The sequence below is a fragment of the Gouania willdenowi genome, chromosome 14 (assembly GCF_900634775.1).
Source record: "Gouania willdenowi chromosome 14, fGouWil2.1, whole genome shotgun sequence".
Classification (NCBI taxonomy): domain Eukaryota; kingdom Metazoa; phylum Chordata; class Actinopteri; order Blenniiformes; family Gobiesocidae; genus Gouania; species Gouania willdenowi.
Window position 1 is genome coordinate 15840927 of NC_041057.1, and position 19339 is coordinate 15860265.

The 19339-nt window shown below is 38.5% G+C and overlaps 1 protein-coding gene across 10 annotated transcripts in view; it reads left to right on the forward strand.

Moving 5' to 3' along the window:
* The first annotated feature begins 652 nt into the window (after positions 1-652).
* The window catches only part of ncam1a (neural cell adhesion molecule 1a), a 298057-nt gene continuing 279370 nt past the window's right edge, over positions 653-19339 (forward strand). For 6 of the 10 annotated variants that reach the window (XM_028466134.1, XM_028466136.1, XM_028466137.1 and 3 more), the window contains exon 1: positions 653-960. In XM_028466134.1, the coding sequence (XP_028321935.1) occupies positions 909-960 (52 nt within the window). In that variant the 5' untranslated portion in view covers positions 653-908. The remainder of the gene's footprint in view (positions 961-19339) is intronic. The other 4 variants (XM_028466142.1, XM_028466140.1, XM_028466143.1 and 1 more) reach the window with 3 other exon arrangements.

The following is a 19339-nucleotide window of genomic DNA, read 5'->3' on the forward strand; positions in this document are numbered from 1 at the left end:
AACATTATTAAACTGTCAATGTTATATAAAGATATTATATAGCATGTATTAATGCTTAGTAATGTTTGAATTACTAAGCATTAATTAACTGCTTAATGCATTAACTGGTATGCTAGTTAATGTTTAATAATACCTTAACTTTATTATCATTAAATGTTAAATAAAGTGTAATAATGCCTTAACTAATGAATTAAGGGGCCCTTATGTGTTACCAAACAATAAATAATAAAAATAAAACAATTTATGTTATGCTTCAAAGTAAGCATTAATACATGAAATGTAAATGAACTGAAATATGTGAATGGGTTAGTTTGCGCACAGTTGTGACTAAGCATCTTTCTGGGTGTGTTTGGACAACACTTAGCTTGTTTGTAAACTCAATAATCCGAATTAAAGCCCCTGGTGAACCATCTGCTGTCTACACGGTCAGCTCTGCGCACTACTTTGTTACTGCATCCACCTCAGCCCTCCCTCTCTCTCTATCTATTTCTCTCTCTCTCTCTCCCTATTTCTCCCTCTCTCTCTCTATTTCTCTCTCTCTCTCTATCTATTTCTCCCTCTTTCTCTCTCTCTCTCTTGCTCTATTTCTCCCTCTCTCTCTCTCTTGCTCTATTTCTCCCTCTCTCTCTCTGGTTATAACCTACTGAGCGGAGTAATTCGTGCTGGTATCTTTTGACTTCATGCCCGTGTGTGCTACGGCTGCTGCTTGTCACTCATTGTGCAGAGCAGCGACAAGGACTCCCCCCCCCTCTCCACCCTCCTCCAAACACCTCCCTTTCTCTGGTACCGTTGGCTCGTCCCTGCTATTGCGTTCATCCCACTCTCCCGGAGCGACACCTTTGCTTCTTCTTCTTCTTGTTCTTCTTCTTCTATCTGCTCTACAAGGAGGATAACTGAGAAACATTACAATGCTTCAGACACTGGGACTCATCTGGGGATTGCTAATCGTTGGATGTGCAGGTATGGGAAGTTTTCTTTGCTCTGAATTGAATGTGTGGAGATGAATGAAGTGCAGTGCGCTCCGGACGCAGAGCCGTGTGCATGCGGATTGTGGGGCAGCATCCTCCTCCTCCTCCTCCTCCTCTCCTGATACTGACTCTGTGGCAGCTGGTAGCTATGCTAAGTCTCCCATGGAAACCAAAAAGTTTAAAAATAAATAATAAAGTCAGCTCTTTCAGTCTCTGTATCACTATCAGTTTTTTTTGGGAACCCTGGATTTGCATTTGGTGCCAATTCAGTTTATCTTTGAATCCCAGTTATTCCCATTTGACTCAAGCTTTCCCCCCAGTTTATCCAGAGTGTGATTTATTTATTTATTTTAATAACTTTATTTTTTATTTTTATTTTATTTTTTTATGAGGATGATAGCACATAACTTGAGCTGCATGAATGCGCTTTTCTCGTCCCATCTGCCAGCAGGTTTGTTTACAGGCTCAGCATGACTATAACATACAGTTTTAGATACATCTGTCCAATAACCGCAGGCCAACTGTATAAACGCGCGGTAGGGATTGTGCACCCCGCTGCTGCTGCTGCTGCTGACTGTGGTGTTGCTGGGTCAGCCGTGACGCACCGAGGATGGAGCGTCTGGAGAGCGGGGCTTTTGTTTCAAGCCCCTAACCACAGGCTCACAGACGCCCTAGTGTGACAGTAAAGTGTGTTTTTATTGTTTGATAGAGTCCCGAGCTCTTGTTGTTCGATGGTGAGACGCGCGCATTATCCACACTGTGGATTTGACTGAATGGAGAGGAGAGCATCCATCCATCCTGGTGCGTCAACGCGGGATTTTCCCGCTCATAGCAGCTCTGATCACACACGTTAACATCCATCGACCTTCTTTTGTGTGACATAACACCGCTTTCCGCCGATTTTCCATCGTGCCAAATAGGACACGAGTTTGGAACTTGTTGGCATGGTGCGTTAAATGCGCAAAAAAAAAAAAAAAAAAAAAAAAAAAACGCTTCTTGACTCACAACCTCCTCTCTTCTCTGGTTGCGAGGAAATTCGTAATCCGTTGAAAACTGCTGAATAGTCTTTCAAAGTATACAATAGGATCCAGTCCCTGTGCTCCCATAGTTGTGGAGGCTGGAGGGGGAGCCATTCCCCCTCAGACCCACAGACACACACCCTCCCCACCTCACGCATCTGTCCCCTTTTTCCTTTACACTGCGTTTTGCATTTTAGCGCTCCAAGTGGAGTTGGAGTACCTGCAGGGTGCTTGAAAGAGGGAAAGAAGTTTGAGGTTAAATTAGCATTGAATTACTGCACAAAGAAGTGCAATGGGAGGGTTATGTTAACCCTAATGTGGGGGTTAATAATAGTGCTGGGCGATATATAGGGACACAAACTCTTATCTCGATATTTTTTCCTCAAAATGTCAATACACGTTATTAATTTCCTTATTTTTAACTCAATAAAATCTGACCAGAAAGATCATTCTGAGTTACGTTTTCTGATGAAAAATGCCACACAGGCACATTTATTACCAAACAGCTGCACATTATGGGACACTTTTGGCTATTTCTCCTCTAAGGGACAGTACGTGTGAGTGAGTTGTGTAGTGTGGCTGGTTTAGGGGGAAGCCTAGGTTAGGACGCACTCAATCTAACTTTGTTTTTTATGCTGGATCTATTTCAATACAAAATAAACTATGAAATATATATTTCAGAAATATGAAAAAATTGTAAAGAAGGACACTGACTGTACTCTATGAACAATATTAAATACTTGTATGATGTGATTTGTACTGTGATCACATAAATAAAAAACAATTTGAAAAAATATAGATATATCATGATATAAGCGATATTGTAATTTTCTACAACGCCAAAATAGAAAACTCGATGTATCTCGAATCACGATATATTGCCCAGCGCTAGTTAATAATTATATACCAACTTATCCATGGTATATGCATTTTTTTAATTGAACAATGGAATTAATGACATTTTAAGCAACAGAAACAACAACAAACAAAACCCACTTTTCAGTACTTAAGTATTTCAGTCTTTTTTTTAATTATAGATTTTTGCAATACAAACTATAATACCTAATAAACGTATCTTAAATCATCATGTTCCCCCTCCCCTTGCGTGAGCCGCCTATGCAAAAATACAACCACAAATCTATATTTTACTGTTTCAATATTTATAATCCTGTATAACTGTTGCTTTAGAAGATAAACATGTTAACTTATGTGTGTACAAATCAGGCACATGGTACACAATAGTTCTATGCTCAATAGGATTACTTTAGCATTAGCCTACCAGCAATTCTACTAGTTTCAACATTTTTTTTTATCAAAAACTGTTTCACACTGACATTGTAATGACAAAGATATTTTTGGAATCCGTGAACACTTCTTTTTTTGGTTTTTCCATTTTAAAAACAAATTAAAATACCAATCAAACAGTGTGGTTGTTGTGTTTTGCTGACTTAAAAACCAAAACAGAAATAATGGATTATCCAAAAGCCAGATAAGCAGCATTTTTCAGTTTTTGTGTGTTTGGTTTTTTTTTTTTTAAAACTTGTTCTGTTTGTGTGATGGGGAAAATACAGCGAGAACTGAAGTCCGCTGCCCCTCCCTCCCTCCCCAGGTCCTGGACCAGGTCTCCACACACAATAGGACTGTTAAGGATTTATTTCAGCAGTTTTCTGGTCCTGCTCCTGTTTTCATTCAGTCTGAGGAATTTTTAGCTCGTAAAAAGCTGCTCAGGTTTATCTTTTGTTTCGCAGTGTTACGATCCAAATAGTATCCAAATAAACTGGTGACTGACTATCGACTGTGAGGCTGTTGTGATGAACAATAGATGTTAGAACTTCTACCATTTGACACTTTAGCAAAAACAATCACAGCTTTTTTTGAGGGCAGTAAAATGTTTATTTTGCACGCTATAAATACCGCTAACAGCAGCCTTCAACAGACATGGAAGTTGATCACAAGAAACGAGGATCACCAGTAGATTCATTACACCACATCTGGTTCCACATATCCTGTGCATGCTTTACGTAACATCCATTTTTTAGTTTTGATTTATTTATGTGTTAATAACGTTTCAATTCACCAGTAACGTGACTTATGCGTTGCTTCTTTTTTATGTCTGGACTGGGAGCAAAAGTCACCAGTTTGTCTGGATACTATTTGGACCATAACACTGTTCGGTAAAGTTGGCAGATATTCACAGATTCAGACTTCCAGCATCAATAACTCTTTAACGAAACGTCATCAACACACAAATTACGCCACTGCCATCAGTGTGAGGTGGACAACATGATACATGATCATTTTTATCAAAGCAACAGAGTAAAGGTCAGTCTGTGTGTCCCCTCTGTGTGGTGAGATTAAAACATGAAGCTCTTGTCCTAGTTTCCCCGTAAATATCCAAATATCACACAAACAGAACCAGATTTAATTTTAAAACAGAAAAACGCTGCTTGTTTGGTTTTTGGTTTTTCTGTTTTCCTGTTTCTGGTTTTAAATGAATTAAAAAAAAAAACAGATGTTTTTTTCGGTTTTTAAATTTGGTTTTCAAACAAAATAACCAAAGAACGAAAGGTACACATATTTTTTGGTTTTCTTTCATATTTATGTTTGCTAGTTCTTTCACTATGATATAATATGATATCTGGTCATATTGGCAACACACTACCCTGGTAAAATTTTTTATTTTGTTCAAGAGTAGCGTAAATAAAGTGCCCCAAATTATTTTGGTTTGAGATGAAAGTTTGTGCACATGCCCTTATGTTCAGTGTTCGTTTTGGTAAATAAAAGCAGCTCTATAAGGAAGACCAACCATTGAGAGATGGAAGAGTGAGGAGGAATCAGCACAAGTGCTGTCAATTGTCACTATATGTTTGTTTAATAGTATAATTTCTCTTTATAATGTATTGGGGAGAGGTTTTCTGTCTTTTAACAAAGGAAATCTGGACTCGAGCAGGTACAATGCATGAGGTTCTCAATCTCTCGCTTTACAGTTTTGCCAGTTTCAATTTTTCAATCATTATTTTTCCAGCAGCCTGTTATTGTTGTGTGCTGTTAAGATGAACACATCCCAGCCGTACACTCGGGATGTGTTCATTTTTTATTTAATTTTTTTTCATGATTCATGTTGCTGCTGAATTATTCGGACACCCCCGCAATTTACTGCACCCCCCACGCTAGAGGGAAACAGACGGGAATCCAGAGGGAGTTGTGGAAACGACTGGCCATAATGACAAGGAGCTGAAATAAATAGATTGCATTATTTGATAGAGCCTTGATGTATTGAAGGGGCAATGTCAGTACCATGCTGTTTCAGAGCTGGCCAATTTAATTACGTCTATTGATTTCCAGTTCCTGGTCCAGTCTTGTCATAATTAAAACTTTGAATGAAGGAACAGACAACAGGATGCAGCACTGCTCGGACATTTCCAAGCAGGAGCTGAAACATGAGGCCAAAGGAATAAATCTGCAAACACAATTTCACAAGTATACTCAGACATGAGTTATTTTTTTTTTTCCCTACGAGGAGCCAATTTACAAGGCCAGTCCTGGTATTACAGTCAGTCTCTATGATGTTGCCTTGCATTGCTTTTTAAAGGGATCCTCCACTGTTTTTACAAATGTGGCCTAAAACCTTTGAAATGTCCATATTAGACGATCTGTGCCTAACAAAACACATTATTTTGCACCATGATCACCTTTTTGAAATGGGACTACTTTACGTTTTTGAGCCTGTTCTCGCACAGGGTAAAGTAGTCCCGGTTTTAAAAGTTAATAAAACAAATATGGTGCAAAATAATGCACTTTGTTAGGCATATATCTTCTAATAAGGACATTTCAAAGGTTTTAGGCCACATTTGTAATAACAGTGGAGGATCCCTTTAAGGGAAGGGTAAAGATGAAGACAAGAACCAGCTGTGTCATGGAACTTAAACATGACGGTGTTTAAGTGATAATGAGTCATTGTTTTTTCAGTGACATCATGATATTTTGAATGCTTACATTTTTGTAAAGCTTAATGTGCATCTTCCATGTGAACCCCCCAGTTTGGAAACCACTTTCTTAAACCAATACAAGACCACACCCCTTTTCCCCCAACTTTAAGAATGTATATATAGATATGTATTTTTCTTATTTCTTTTTTTTTTTAACTATATACTTTTTTTTTGTACTTTTATTCGTTTATCTATTTTCTGTATCGTTCCAAAGCCCAGATAAAGGTTAATTATGGCCTTACTATTGGCTGCTCGACTGAAGTTGAGGGGCGTTCATTTACCCTCGGTAGTGAACGTGTAATGACGATGAGAGAGTAATAACACGTGTCAATCAAGACAAGCTTATTCAAGGTGAATTAATTCTACACTCTGGAAGCGGAGTGATGGTTGTCAGTCCGCTCAGAGCAGCAGTCAGCAAGGATCACAGCCTGACAGTAACTACAGTGATATGTGCGTTCATGTTAGAGCCTCTATAACACCAAACAAATCTCCAATAACACAAGATAAAGTCCATACATTTGTCACGAGTCTATATTGAGAAAAAAGTCGCTAAGAGCGTTCATAAAATATACCGGTAAGGGAGGTTCAGTTTCAAAACAGAGCGGAGAGAGGATTCTACAAACTGCAGCTTTAAGACTCCTTACTTTACAATTAAAAAATAAAAACAAAAAAACACTAAAAAAAAGGTTCACCTTATTCATATATTTTCATATGTTTCCTATGGTTGTACATTTACAACATGCCTCTGCCTTAATGGGTGGAGTCACACATACACAAGTGAGCCCGACCCCGCCCTTGAAAACCCTAAAATGTTTGGGCAACATTGCTGCCAATAAGAACCATAACTTATCATTTAATTTAGAATCAAACTTTTTTTTTTCCTCCTTGTTTTGCCAACTGTAGCACATTTGTGTTCCACACTGGAGTTGTAAATGCAGCAATAACCGTAAAAAAAAATTGCGCTTTAAGGTCAATCTTTTTTAAACTCCAGGTTAAACAGGGCAGTAAATGTGCCCAAACATGTCTCAGAAAGGTGTTAAAACATGCATATCTTTATTTAGTCTGGTTAAACTAAACATTTAGACAAACTGCACAATTCCTAAATGGCTCACATATGGGCCCTAACTGCTGTGGTGAGTTCAAAGCCACTATGAAAATAATACAGGCTATTTTGGACTTACTGGTTCTGGAAAAAGAAACCAAACGGGAAAATTACAAGGCGTTTTTGACTGCTCCCTGAATAAAACTAGATTTCTGATCTTTCCAACTGTTTTTTGTTGTTAAGCCACAGTTCATGATCCATTCAGAGCAGCGTGGGCACATGTAGTGTTACAGATTAAAGTGGCCATCTCTTCATCGAGAGTTGGACCTGCTGAGATTACAGCGGTGAAACGCCTTGGTATCAAATTACACTAAAAGTTCAGACCATTTTGCAGATGCAATTTCCAATGTTACTGCTACAGTGAACCTTAGAATCTGACGCCAAAGTGGTAACAAATCCAGCCATATTTATTTCCAAATAGTTCCTATTGTTGTTTCTTTAGTCATTCTGTACTGCCACACATACAGTAGTACACATTTACCTTGGCAACAAATAGACAATAAAAGCAATCTGTTTTCACAATGACAATATTGATATTAATATTTTGGTCTTTAGAAATGTTTATTAACAGCCAGCGGCAGATATCATTATGTTGCACCACTTTAGCATTTTTCTCTGAGTGAATCAAAAAGTTTGAGTTTATTTTTTAACAAATGCAGTAGTTTTCTTTCTTTTTAATCCCTATAAACTTGAACTAATACAGCCAACTCTACCATTGTCGGTCCAGGACCAGTGTTTTGCTGATGTGCGGCTGATGAAATGTCACATAAAGGTTACAAAGTGGCTTGAAAATCAAATGAAACACGACATTATATGTAAACTGGTGCCATATCACAGAGCTTGGGGATCTTAAAAGTGCTGATGGTTTCAACACTGAGTTGAAAATGACTCGCCTGGCGGTTATATTTCTTCTGTTGGATGAGGATGTGCTGTCTCTGCATATTAATCAGCGCATGAATAGGGACCGTGAGCGATTTGCATTGTATGAGCTCGGAGGGCGTCCTATGGAGAATTGAATGTGGGGACAAAAAGAGAAAGGGGAGGGAAAAAGAGGCGATGGGTTTGATATATAGTGGAGTCGTACCTCTTCTCACTCTTTTGCACTTGACAACTGTGTTTTTCTTTCAAAGCTGAATGGCGTAATTACTCTGTGTAGTGTAAGGAAAGGAACTTTTATATATTCCATTGTGTTTATGGATCATTGTCACTCCCATGAGCCAAGAGGGGGACTCCAGTTCACACGGCTCACCAACACGAGTCTGATGAGTTTGGGTCTCTACTGCCACATTCTGATGATGGCCTCAGAACTTGGAGTGAACATCATGAAAGCAAGGATACATCCCGTCTTTGATCACTGCTTCATGTTGCTGCTGGTGGTGCTGGAATAGTCTAGTACAAACATAGGCAACTGATTTAACAAAAACAAATTTGTAATTCATGAAGTCTGAAGTTATATGAAGCCCAACATAACACACAAAACTCCAGAAACACAGAAAGCGACAGCAAAATGGACAAAATGTCAACATAATGGATAATTAAAGATGTATAAATGAAGAAATGGAATTGACCCCAACCCAAGTGACAATTTTTATGACCTGCCCTAACTCATTCGTCAACAGTTACTGTCACGTAAACAAAGGATTGCAAATGGATAGAGAACAGATTTTGTGAATGAAAAAGATCTTTATTGACTTCCTATTGTGGTTGCCTTTCTTTATTATTGTTTTATAACATTGGCTTTGACATTATACACCTGTACAGTTGACTTGAAGACTAACTCGAGCGTCATAGCCTGGATTCACTGTCAGCAATGCTTAAAGTAGGCTTTATAGAATGAGGATTTTCGGGCCAATCACCAATCAGTGAGTTTAAAAAAAAAAAATGATCACCGATCACTGATCCAATCATATGAATTCAGGTTGTTTTTTTAAGGTATCGACCAAATTCCTTCAGTATTACCTGATACAGATTCACGGAAAATCAAACGGTACCATGTCTCGGGACCTAAACTCAGCCTGTGGAAGAGTTTAAGAATTTCCAACCCATTTGTTGTCAGAGTGTGTGTGTGTGTGTGTGTGTATGCTTGGCCCTTTAACTGCGATTGAATGCGCTACTTGCTCGACCATGTGCAGCGTGAGGGAGCGTGTTTGACCGGAGCAGGTTATAAGCTGTATGCCGTTTTTGAGTGATTGGCAAAATAAACGTTGCAGCTGTTGAATCAAACAGGAGTCTCATGTCATACTCAATGACTGCTGTGACCCCGAAGCTTAGGATAGCTTCAACTAAAATAAAGCCGTGTCACGTAAAGCAAACAACTCTTCGGTGTAAGTAAGACGGAAAAAACAATGCAAAGGGAGCATCTACAGAATGTTTCATCTTGAGAATGATGTCATTGATCGGATCGGCAAATTAAGACATTACAGCCAATCACATTAATTGCATAAAATGCTAAATATCGGCCAGTCCGGTATAGCCGATCAGATCAGTGTAGAGCCTAGCTTAAGCTGTCTGTTGAAGCTCTGACTCAACTGCTCTTAAAGCGGCTAGGGCGTCAGGAGACGGGTACAGCTTCTCCTGCATCATATCGGATGATAGTGTGAGCTCTATAAGGCTGGTGAGATTGGCCACATAACAATAACAATCACACTCACAGCTTGATGCCACGTCCTATTTCAGCTGCCTGAAGAACCACTGGCAACAATTTTATTTGGAATCGATAATTTGTGTGGAAATTTAAATTTTTTGTAAATGCCAGCAAGGGTCCCTGTGTTATTTATAGCCTGCCACCATCACCATTCTAAATGACTTTCCCAAGGATTTTCCACAGCTGAACAGATGGTATTGCGACTGCTGAAAGGCACCTCTCTGACTCTTTTTACTGCTTTTTGGAGAAAAGTTGGAGATTTATTAAGTACTCAAAACACATTTAGAAAATAGACACAAATGGATAAATACCACCAAGATATCCTATATCTTACCTTAGTGGCAGTCACCTTTATTGCGTATCTTGCGTGTCTGATATAAATATGTGTCTTTTCTTCATCAGATTAGTGACAGACAGTCAATTCATGATTATGGAGAGTAGGAGGCTTTGCCTGGCTTTCTTTGTTGAGGCTTCCAATGCGCAATATCATCCATGTGAGACAGACTGCTACAACAACACCTAAGCCTTGTTGTAGTGTTTGACTGGGGATGTTGTTTCCCTGCGACACAACACAGTTGGCTGTTTAATGTGGTGAATGATAAGTTATTTTCAAATATGAAGGAAGATACCTTGGCTAGAGAACAATGCATATCAGCTACCAAACACATTTATTGTCACGTACTCTGGTTTTGTGCAACTTCAGATTTGCAAATCAAGTTTTTAATCAACAATTTTAGCAAATCAAAGGAAAGTTAAGGGTGCTTTTAATGTCACAGTACAAATGAACAGCATAAGTACAGAAGTTGTGGATTGATGCGCAACTAGTTTGACCTAAATGGTCTTTGATATATTTTGATAAACTGAAGTAGCCAAAAATGTAACGTGAAAAACCCTTACGCACTTCTCTTCTTCTTTCTTGGTTATTGACGTGTTGCAACCAACTTGTATAGTTGCATATCGCCACCTATTGTACTGGAGTGTGTAAAACTCAACACAACTCCCCCCTGGGTCAACAAGACCCACTTTCACACTAAGGGCTTGATATCCGTGCCAGGGTTTATGTCTTTTAGCTTGGTGTAGACATGAAACCAGACTCTGGTACAGAGAAAGAAAAGCTTGTATCACACTTCTGACGTAGCGCTGCGGCGAGATTAAAGTGAAAACATCACCATAAAAACATTTAGCGCTAACTGCAACGACGCAACATCACTTGGTTTGCATAATGGCAGCCACCGTGTACCATGGAACAGCAGTATTCTTCACTTCCTGGCTTGACACGACTAAAGAAACTTAACCTCTACTTTAATATATGATCTTTTCACAAAGATTACAGTTATATTTCCATACAGGTAGCTACACTTAGAGGCATTTTGTTGTGAGCTGTCACCAACCTAACTCAGAGGATTTTCTGCTCTGAAATATTTTCTTTTTAAGCCACCTGGAATGGCGACTAATTTCCGTGTGCACCTGGTGTCTGCGGGGATAATTGTGGCTCATTCAAGATGCATGAAGTGCATTGTGATGTGTGATATGTTGTTTGCTGGGTCCTTTTGCTATGATCTCCGACTCAGAAAGTAAATGCGCTCCTCAGGTATTAGCTTTCGGAAAACAGGATGCTGTTTTGTTCATTTTTAAGTCACAAATAGTGGTGATGATGATAATTGTGTAAACATTTATTCTAGCAAGGAGCGAGAGCTTATGTTAGCCATGGAACAGGTATTTGGTGTTGGGATTTATTCTTTGAACAGAGGGAAAGTAAGTTCTTTGTGAAGATAAAAGCTAGTTGTACAGTAAATCTGGTTTGACAACATGGTAAATAACCTGCTATGCAATACATTTGAGTACAGTATGTCCCATTGTGTATAAAAATGTTGAAAATAGGCAGTTCTCCCTGTTTTAACTACCTAGCTGGTCATGGAGGTGTCATGAAGCCACCTTACCTAAAAGCCACCAGAGGTCTCGAGATCAGGGGCTCTCAACTAACCTCACCCTGGGACTCACATTTTATCACGGTCATTAAATCCAGACCTACTTTTTTTTTTTTTTTAATTCTGCCAACCAAATTTAGTTTTTCAAAAAATACACATGTATAATCTTCAGGGTTCTTGAGGATCCTTAAAAAGTCTTAGAAGGCATTAAATTATTGAATCTAAAAATAAGGCCTTAATTGTCAATAAAATGTCTTAAATCAGTATTTCAAAAGTCTTAAATTGTAACACACAGGTATGAATTTATGATTGTAATTAGTCTCACATTTCAAAATAAACGGTAACATTTGATTTAAAAAAAAAAAAAAGATTTTCCATAATGGCTTTCCTTAATAGTTTTTATTTTTTGTATTTTTGTTGTTCTTTTATATATTTCAGGCTATTTTTTGTTGTCGTCTTATGTGTTTTTGGATTGATTTTGATTATTTTAGTCTGTTTTTTAATTTATTTTTGCACGTCTGCACTAGACAATGGAAAAACGTGACCCTAACCCTATGTAATGTGGGGCTTTTCCCCCCTAATTGTGTTTACTGTGAAGATGGTCTTAAATTTAAATTCAAATGGCATTAAAAAGTCTTAAATTTGATTTGATTGAAGCTGTAGGAACACTGATCTTTTTTAAAAACATAAATCTATATATTTTTCTGTGCAACATGCATTTCACAGCATGCCTGTCAATAGAAAAGTTTCTTTCAAAATAAAAGACAAGTGCAACATGAGAGACATTAAGTATTTATTCATTTTTTACCAGCTGTCCGCGACTTACACAGTACAGGTCCGCGACCCACTTTTGGGTCCGGAACTACCAGTTGAGAATCGCTGCTCTGGATGATGTCATTGCCTTATTAGAATAATTGATCATTTAGGAAGACATTACGTTGTTGGAGCCTGGATGTGGAAGGAACAAAAAAAAAAAAAAAAAAAAAAAAAAAAATTCTAGAATAATTAAAACATTTTTAAATAGCTTACAACCTATTTCTGTCTGGGGCATTATTACTAACATTGTTCATAAAAATTCGCAAGTTTTTGCACCATTTTTTACTTAACTTTAGGAGGCCACCTACTCTTTGGGACTACTGCTTTGTCTTTTATGGGACGCGTTTGTATAGGAATAAACACAAAAGGAGTTATTGTGACAGTTTTTTAAACAAAGATGTATCATTAAAATCATTATTTTATTACAGCGACATTAGAGTTGTTTATACCGATGAAACTTGTCAAAGGGGAATTATGATTGACAAGATGAATACCGGTACTCTCTTGGTGACATTTCAGTTTCTATCTGAATAAAAGATATTTGATGGAGTAATAAACAAACGTAGAACTCACTAGCTCGTCACGTCATCACTTTACGACAACAGACGAGAACGAACGATTACCCAAAAGTCAGTGGTTAATGGCAATAGAAGTCATTTAATAAGAGCACAACAGAGAATTCCAAAATAATAGTCCAACTCTTGAGTTTTAGTGGAATGGTATTGATATCAAAGAAAAACATGCTTGAAATACATTATTATTATTATTATTATTATTATTATTATTATTATTATTATTATTATTATTATCAGATGTCTTAAAGTTAGAAAACTTGAGTTGGCAGAACTCTTTGTCTTCTCTTCAGGATACATTAGTGCACCACTTATTTTCTACTAACATGCATATTATCATTCACATTCAATCCAAGGACGGGTAAATAATAAGGTGAGTGCAGAAAAGGCAGTAAGATATTATGTGCCCACACACCACACACACACACAGAGGCACGCGCACACACGTACACAGACTTTTGGAGGGGGGAAGGAACAGGGTGAGATGTGCACCATGTGCAGATTTCTATGGACTTGTTTATTTGCTAAATCAGCTCAGTTGTCAGCGGGCACATTCTTGAGACGAGCGTCTACTGTTGCTCTGCAGTGCCGTCCGACTGCCAACACAAGCCGACAATGACTCATTTCACTGCATCGCCTTCACTGGAAAACAGGTGGCGAGAACCCATATTGTTACAAGGTGTCAGTAAATGTGGTCATCTGTTTAATCATTAAATTAAAATGGGATTGTTTTACATGGGAAAAGCAACATTTTTTAGGTTTGGCCATCTAGTGTATGCTTTAAAATGTCATATTTTTGTTGCCACCAACTATATGCATATTACTAATATTCTCCCCTAAAGAAACCGTATTTAACCCAGGTGAATCTCAGTGTTGCTGATTTGACAGCGGATGCAGCACAGACTCTGCAGAGACAGCTTTTGATCAAACTGCTGTGTCAAATCTCATCTAATTAACTTGTAAAATCCACCCGCGATCCCCATCCGGGAGCTGAATATAACCACGGTAGCGCTGCTGCAGCACATATGTAAGTCACATGTGAACACGGATGAGGTCAGGCTGATCAAAATAAATGGGTGTTTTTGTGTGGAGCGGGGAGCAGGTGGTTGCAGGATAACGTTATCGAGGTGCTGGGTGGGAGTGGCCGTTGTTGCCATAACAGAGACAGACTGGAGCTGAACACATTAACACCGGCAGGAGTATTTGGCGCTGCATAGCAAAAGGCGCCAGAAACCATATATTAGCAACAATTGCTTTGACAGATTCAGTTAAGCCGGACTTCAAACTAAAATAACACAACAACACAACACAAATGGACCGTTTGGATTTGTGTTACTCAGTTTAGGATGGTTTTGTGGAAGGGAATGAGCCGATCCTTGGAGAAATTTGTGATGCTCTAACTTTTAAAAGAGGAATCTGTGTGGGAGGCAGACAGTTAGGCTCGCGACTCAAAAATAATATTTTAGTGCAAAATTATCTTTAAAATGAAGCTATGCGGTATAAACCAGGGGTTCTCAACTGGTTTCTTTTTTTTTTAGAATTCTTCAGACCAAGTGTACTTTTTCAAAAATGCTGTTGAAAACACACATACATAATCTTTTTTAAAATGTAAATCTATTTTTTTTCGTGTGCAACATGCATTTCACAGCATGCTTAATACATGCATGTATTATTATTATCATTATTATTATAACAGAGATGAGAAACATCCATCATAGTAGGGGCCACAAAATGGGATTTTCTGATCCAGGGGTCATATTGTCAACATTAATATTAGCATTTAGAATAATGACCAATCTAAGCATCAATACAGGAAAGAACAGGTTTTATGTGTTTTTGTTCTGTAATTTTTTGTGTCTTTGGTGTCATTTTGTGTATTTTTCTCTAAATCAAACTGAAGGCCCTCCCCATGACCCCCACCCCCCACAATCCGCACCACCATACACTTGCAACCAACCTATAAACTATATAAACTTAATGAATTGACCACTGGCTAAATTGTCCTTCATTTCTACTGTGGCACCTTAAGGAATATGTTTTATAGATATTTTATCTATCCCCTGCAGTGGAATTATGTAAAAGATACATTTGTGCTCTTGTAGAAAATCTGTGAAAATGAATAAATTACATCATGATGAGCCTAATTAATCAGTTGCATACGTAACTGGAGACTCTGTTGGGCCATATTAAAATCTACTGATGGAAATTAAGTGTTTTTTTGGTCAGTAATTACAACTTTTACCCTTTTTGGGTTTCTGTAGCGTTAATATGGAAACTTGTGGGTTTTAAAGCATTCGTAACAGATACAAATCTGGGAGAATCTAACCCAACATGAACCGGTCTGTGTTTTTTTTTTTTTAATTCTCTTTGTGCTCCAACTGGTGCATTTTGAAGCGATCAGTAGAGCTCAGTGATTTATTATGCTTTTACACTAACGGCTCTGTTGAAGAGCTGCTCTTGAACAAGAGCTGCAGGAGGGGCTCGACCGAGGCAGGCGGGGGTCGCAGACAAAGGTAAAGGGCGTCGGGAGGGAGGTGGGGTGAGGGATGAGGGATGAAGAGGAGGCGGGACACTCCCCGGGGTCAGCAGAGAGACCTCAACCTCTGTATTCATTGTTTCACGTTCTGTCGCTGGAGCCGTGCTTTATGTAATGAGGCTTCCTTGGTGCAGTAATAGCATTAGACATGGTTAGATGTCTCTGAGGCTGCCTGACAGTTTTTTTTTTCTTCTCCTTCTGGTATCAACACTCAGCTTTCCCTCTAGACAAGGAGTGAACCAGCAATTTTAAAAGTGAGGGCAACCGTCGACTCCCAATTTAGTTTATTAAATACATTTACTAAAACCATGATAAAGCTGTTATTAACTCAGTGGTGCTCAACATGTAGCTTTTTATGTCTTACTTTTAATTATTATTCCACCAGAAGCTTTGTATACCCTTTTTTTTTTTTTTTTTACCTTTTTCTTTGGCTATTTTGCAATTCCTTTGTTCTATTTTGGTGCCTTTTCCAAAAAATGTGACACTTTTATCCAATTTTGGCTGGCTGCGATTGGCCAGATCACCATTCAATCAATCTAACTGGACCAATATGTTTTCAAAGATGAATCCATCTGTAAAAAGTGAGAGGGATGAATTCTGTTTTTATGAAAGTGCGGTTGTCGCACCCCCCGCATCCCCCACGGGTGAGAAGCGAGAGTTAATATATTGTTATTCAAACATCTTTGCGACCAAATAAGATGCATTTGTGAGATTGAATTAGTGTTTTGATATTGCAGGAAATAAAAGAAAAAGGAAAGAAGAAGAATTTTCAATAGCTCCCCTTAAGATAATGTATAAAATAGAACATTTTGTGGTGACTGGGGGAGGCTAAAGGCTTGCCAACATGTTTTGTGGCCTGATTATGTCTGAAATGAACGGCTGCCCTCCTGAATGACAGCTGTTTCCTTTTAATCCGTCAGTCCCCGTCCACACACACACACACACACACCCTTCTTTTTTTTTTCTTGCATAATGCAGCGCTCTGCTGCCTTAATAAGCAACTGTAACAGCAAAATTCAGTAGCTTTGCAATCACTTTGGTTCAGTTCCAGTTTCATATGTGCAGAACCTTTCTTACTTTGATGATAATAAAGTGTTGAGTGGTTGAATTAAAAAAAAAAAATGCTCTCACGTAACTTCGTTTAACTAAGCAACTCAAAGTGTTTGTGCTGCGGCGCGATTTTACTGTAAATGCTCAGAATTTAAATGTAAATCCCTCGCATACAAATTTTCAAAGTAGAAATATTATCTCTCCAGGTTGCCTCGAGGTTTGTTCCGTTGGCTTTGGTCAATAATGCACTCTCTGAGATCCTCCATAAAGTCCAACTAAGCTCCCCAAACTGTTTGAAGGTTTTCAGCTCTGCCTGCAGCACAGTGCACTGTTGTCAATTCGGCATGGTTCAAAACAAGTGAAAAGTTTGGGTTTGACGAGTAGATCGATAGATGCACGATGCTTCAAGATCTAATCAACCAATTTATTTTTACATCAGTGGAAATGTTTTAATGTCTCTAAATGCCAATGGGGAGAATATTTTTTAGCTCACGATGACTGCCGGGAGGTAAATGTCAAATCAAAACTCTTGCTCTTTGTGAACAGCAGAAGGATGAAATGTGTTTGTGGTGCAGGAACAAAGGGAGCGTGTCATGCTGCATGTGATTGATACTGGCTCCCGGTGCAGGCAGCCAGATGGGCCAAATGCAGAAGATGCAGCATAGACGGCGAAGGTTTGGCCTTTCTACCTGAGCCAACAGAGGCTTCAGAAAGCTGTCCACAGACTCCAGTTCAAAGAGTTGTTATGCGGTTGGCAAGCCTCTGTCGTACTGCTGTTTACACTGAACCTGGGCAGTGGCAATGAGGACTGAAACTCATAACTAAAGGTAATACTAATAGAGCTATTATCAATTATCCAATTGATAATAGCTCAGTTTGTTCCCAGGCATCTTCCCACAGCTATGTAATAGTTCCAGAGAGATGTTTTTGTCTTCTTTCTAAACAGTATGTTAAGTTGACGTTCCATTTATTCAGACAAGATTTTTTAGGAAATCTTTATCTCCTGACATGTTTCCACTGTCAACTGCCAGTCTTAGTCAGAGGAGTTCTGATGATTTCCTTTGATGGTTCCTTTGAAGTTTCACTTGACTTCCATGTAATAATTCCAGTGAGATTCATTTTTTCATTTTCATTATGAATCTCACTGGACCTATTACATACAAGTGAATAAAAAAAACCTCAACCTAACATACTAAGATGACAAAGTGAATCTTTCTGGAACAATCTAAAGATTGACCGATTTCAGTATTATTTGGGCTTTTCCAAAATCCCACAATAGGGATTAAATAAATAAATTCTGGTAAAATATTATTTTTCATTGCATTTCTTTAGAATATACACGCTTCCACTGGGTAACATTGTCAGAGAACATATAATAAAGTTGAATTGAATTGAATTAAAAGTGTAAATGGCAGACCTTCAATCCTGCGAGATCAAGCACAAAGATTTTGTGTTTTTTTTTTACAAGTCTGTGTGTTTATCTCTTCCAAACACTTGCTATGGACAAAGTAATGTGAAAATTCACGGCATTCACCAAAAACATGTAGGTGATGGTCGTTGCTGTTTTGTATAGATTTCCATTTCACGAAGCTACTTACGTGATTTCCACTTGTTCCGTAAACACAGAGAATTGGGGACACAAGGGACGCACGATTTTGACTAAAAACCTAATTGAGACTTTTCGGACCATTATTGCGATTGCGATTCAATTTGCAATTTTTATATTTGATACGTTTAAATGTGCAAACTGCTAAAATGATGAGTGATGGAAGTCATGTTACTTGGAGACACGTTCATTTACTTTCGAAAATATTTGGTTTTCTGTGGACAGCGCCCTCTTCTGGAGCAATCACAGAGCGTCTGTCTAAACACTTTAGGATTTGCTTTTTGGAAACTCAGACCTTGTATCTGTTCCAGCTGAATCTGAGATTGCAAGGCTCCACCATTCTGATTTGTGAACATCACTCAAACGCCAGAGAGAGAAGAAAAAAACCTCAGCCTGTTGAGGTTACGTTATTGCAGTCGTCAAAACCTTGATTGCGATTCGAGATCGATAAACCTTGCCACATGACATATACTTGTGGTTTATTAATGATGGCTAGCATTGTTACAGTATAATTTGGCACTTCTTATGGAATGTTATTCAGTATTACTTTGACCAGTGAGCCATAGTTTGATGAGTTATTTGTGTCAGACCAAGTGCGAGCATCAAACAGATCAGAATGCTGTACTGGGCCCCTCTTTTCTACTCATAACACTAGAATTTGTTACCAGCTGATAAATCCCTCTTCTGTGTGACTGGTGTTTGGAAAAACTTCACTGATTGGTCATGCAGATTAATCGGATACCCAGTGTCCTTGAAACCTTCTAGGAGGTTGTTGACCCTGGCTTTGTTAGACTTTAATTCTAGGGAGTGTGAGAGGAAATGTCTCCTAGCCTTTATTCACTTTACCAGATGTTTACTGAAAACAACTGGTGTCTCACCATTCCATGTTGGGATGTAAAGCTGGCTGATAGTTTGCATGGTAAGTTGAGTTCATAAAATGCAGGGACAATGAAGACTAAGGGTCTGAGGTAACAAACAAGCCTTATGAGAATGGCCTGGTTGATGGTCCGCCAGATGATTGAGACAGGACACAGATACGGGGGGGGGGGGGGGGCAGACATGGCTTGCTTCCCAAGGACAGAGCCTTTTCACTAAAGCGTTTGCTCATT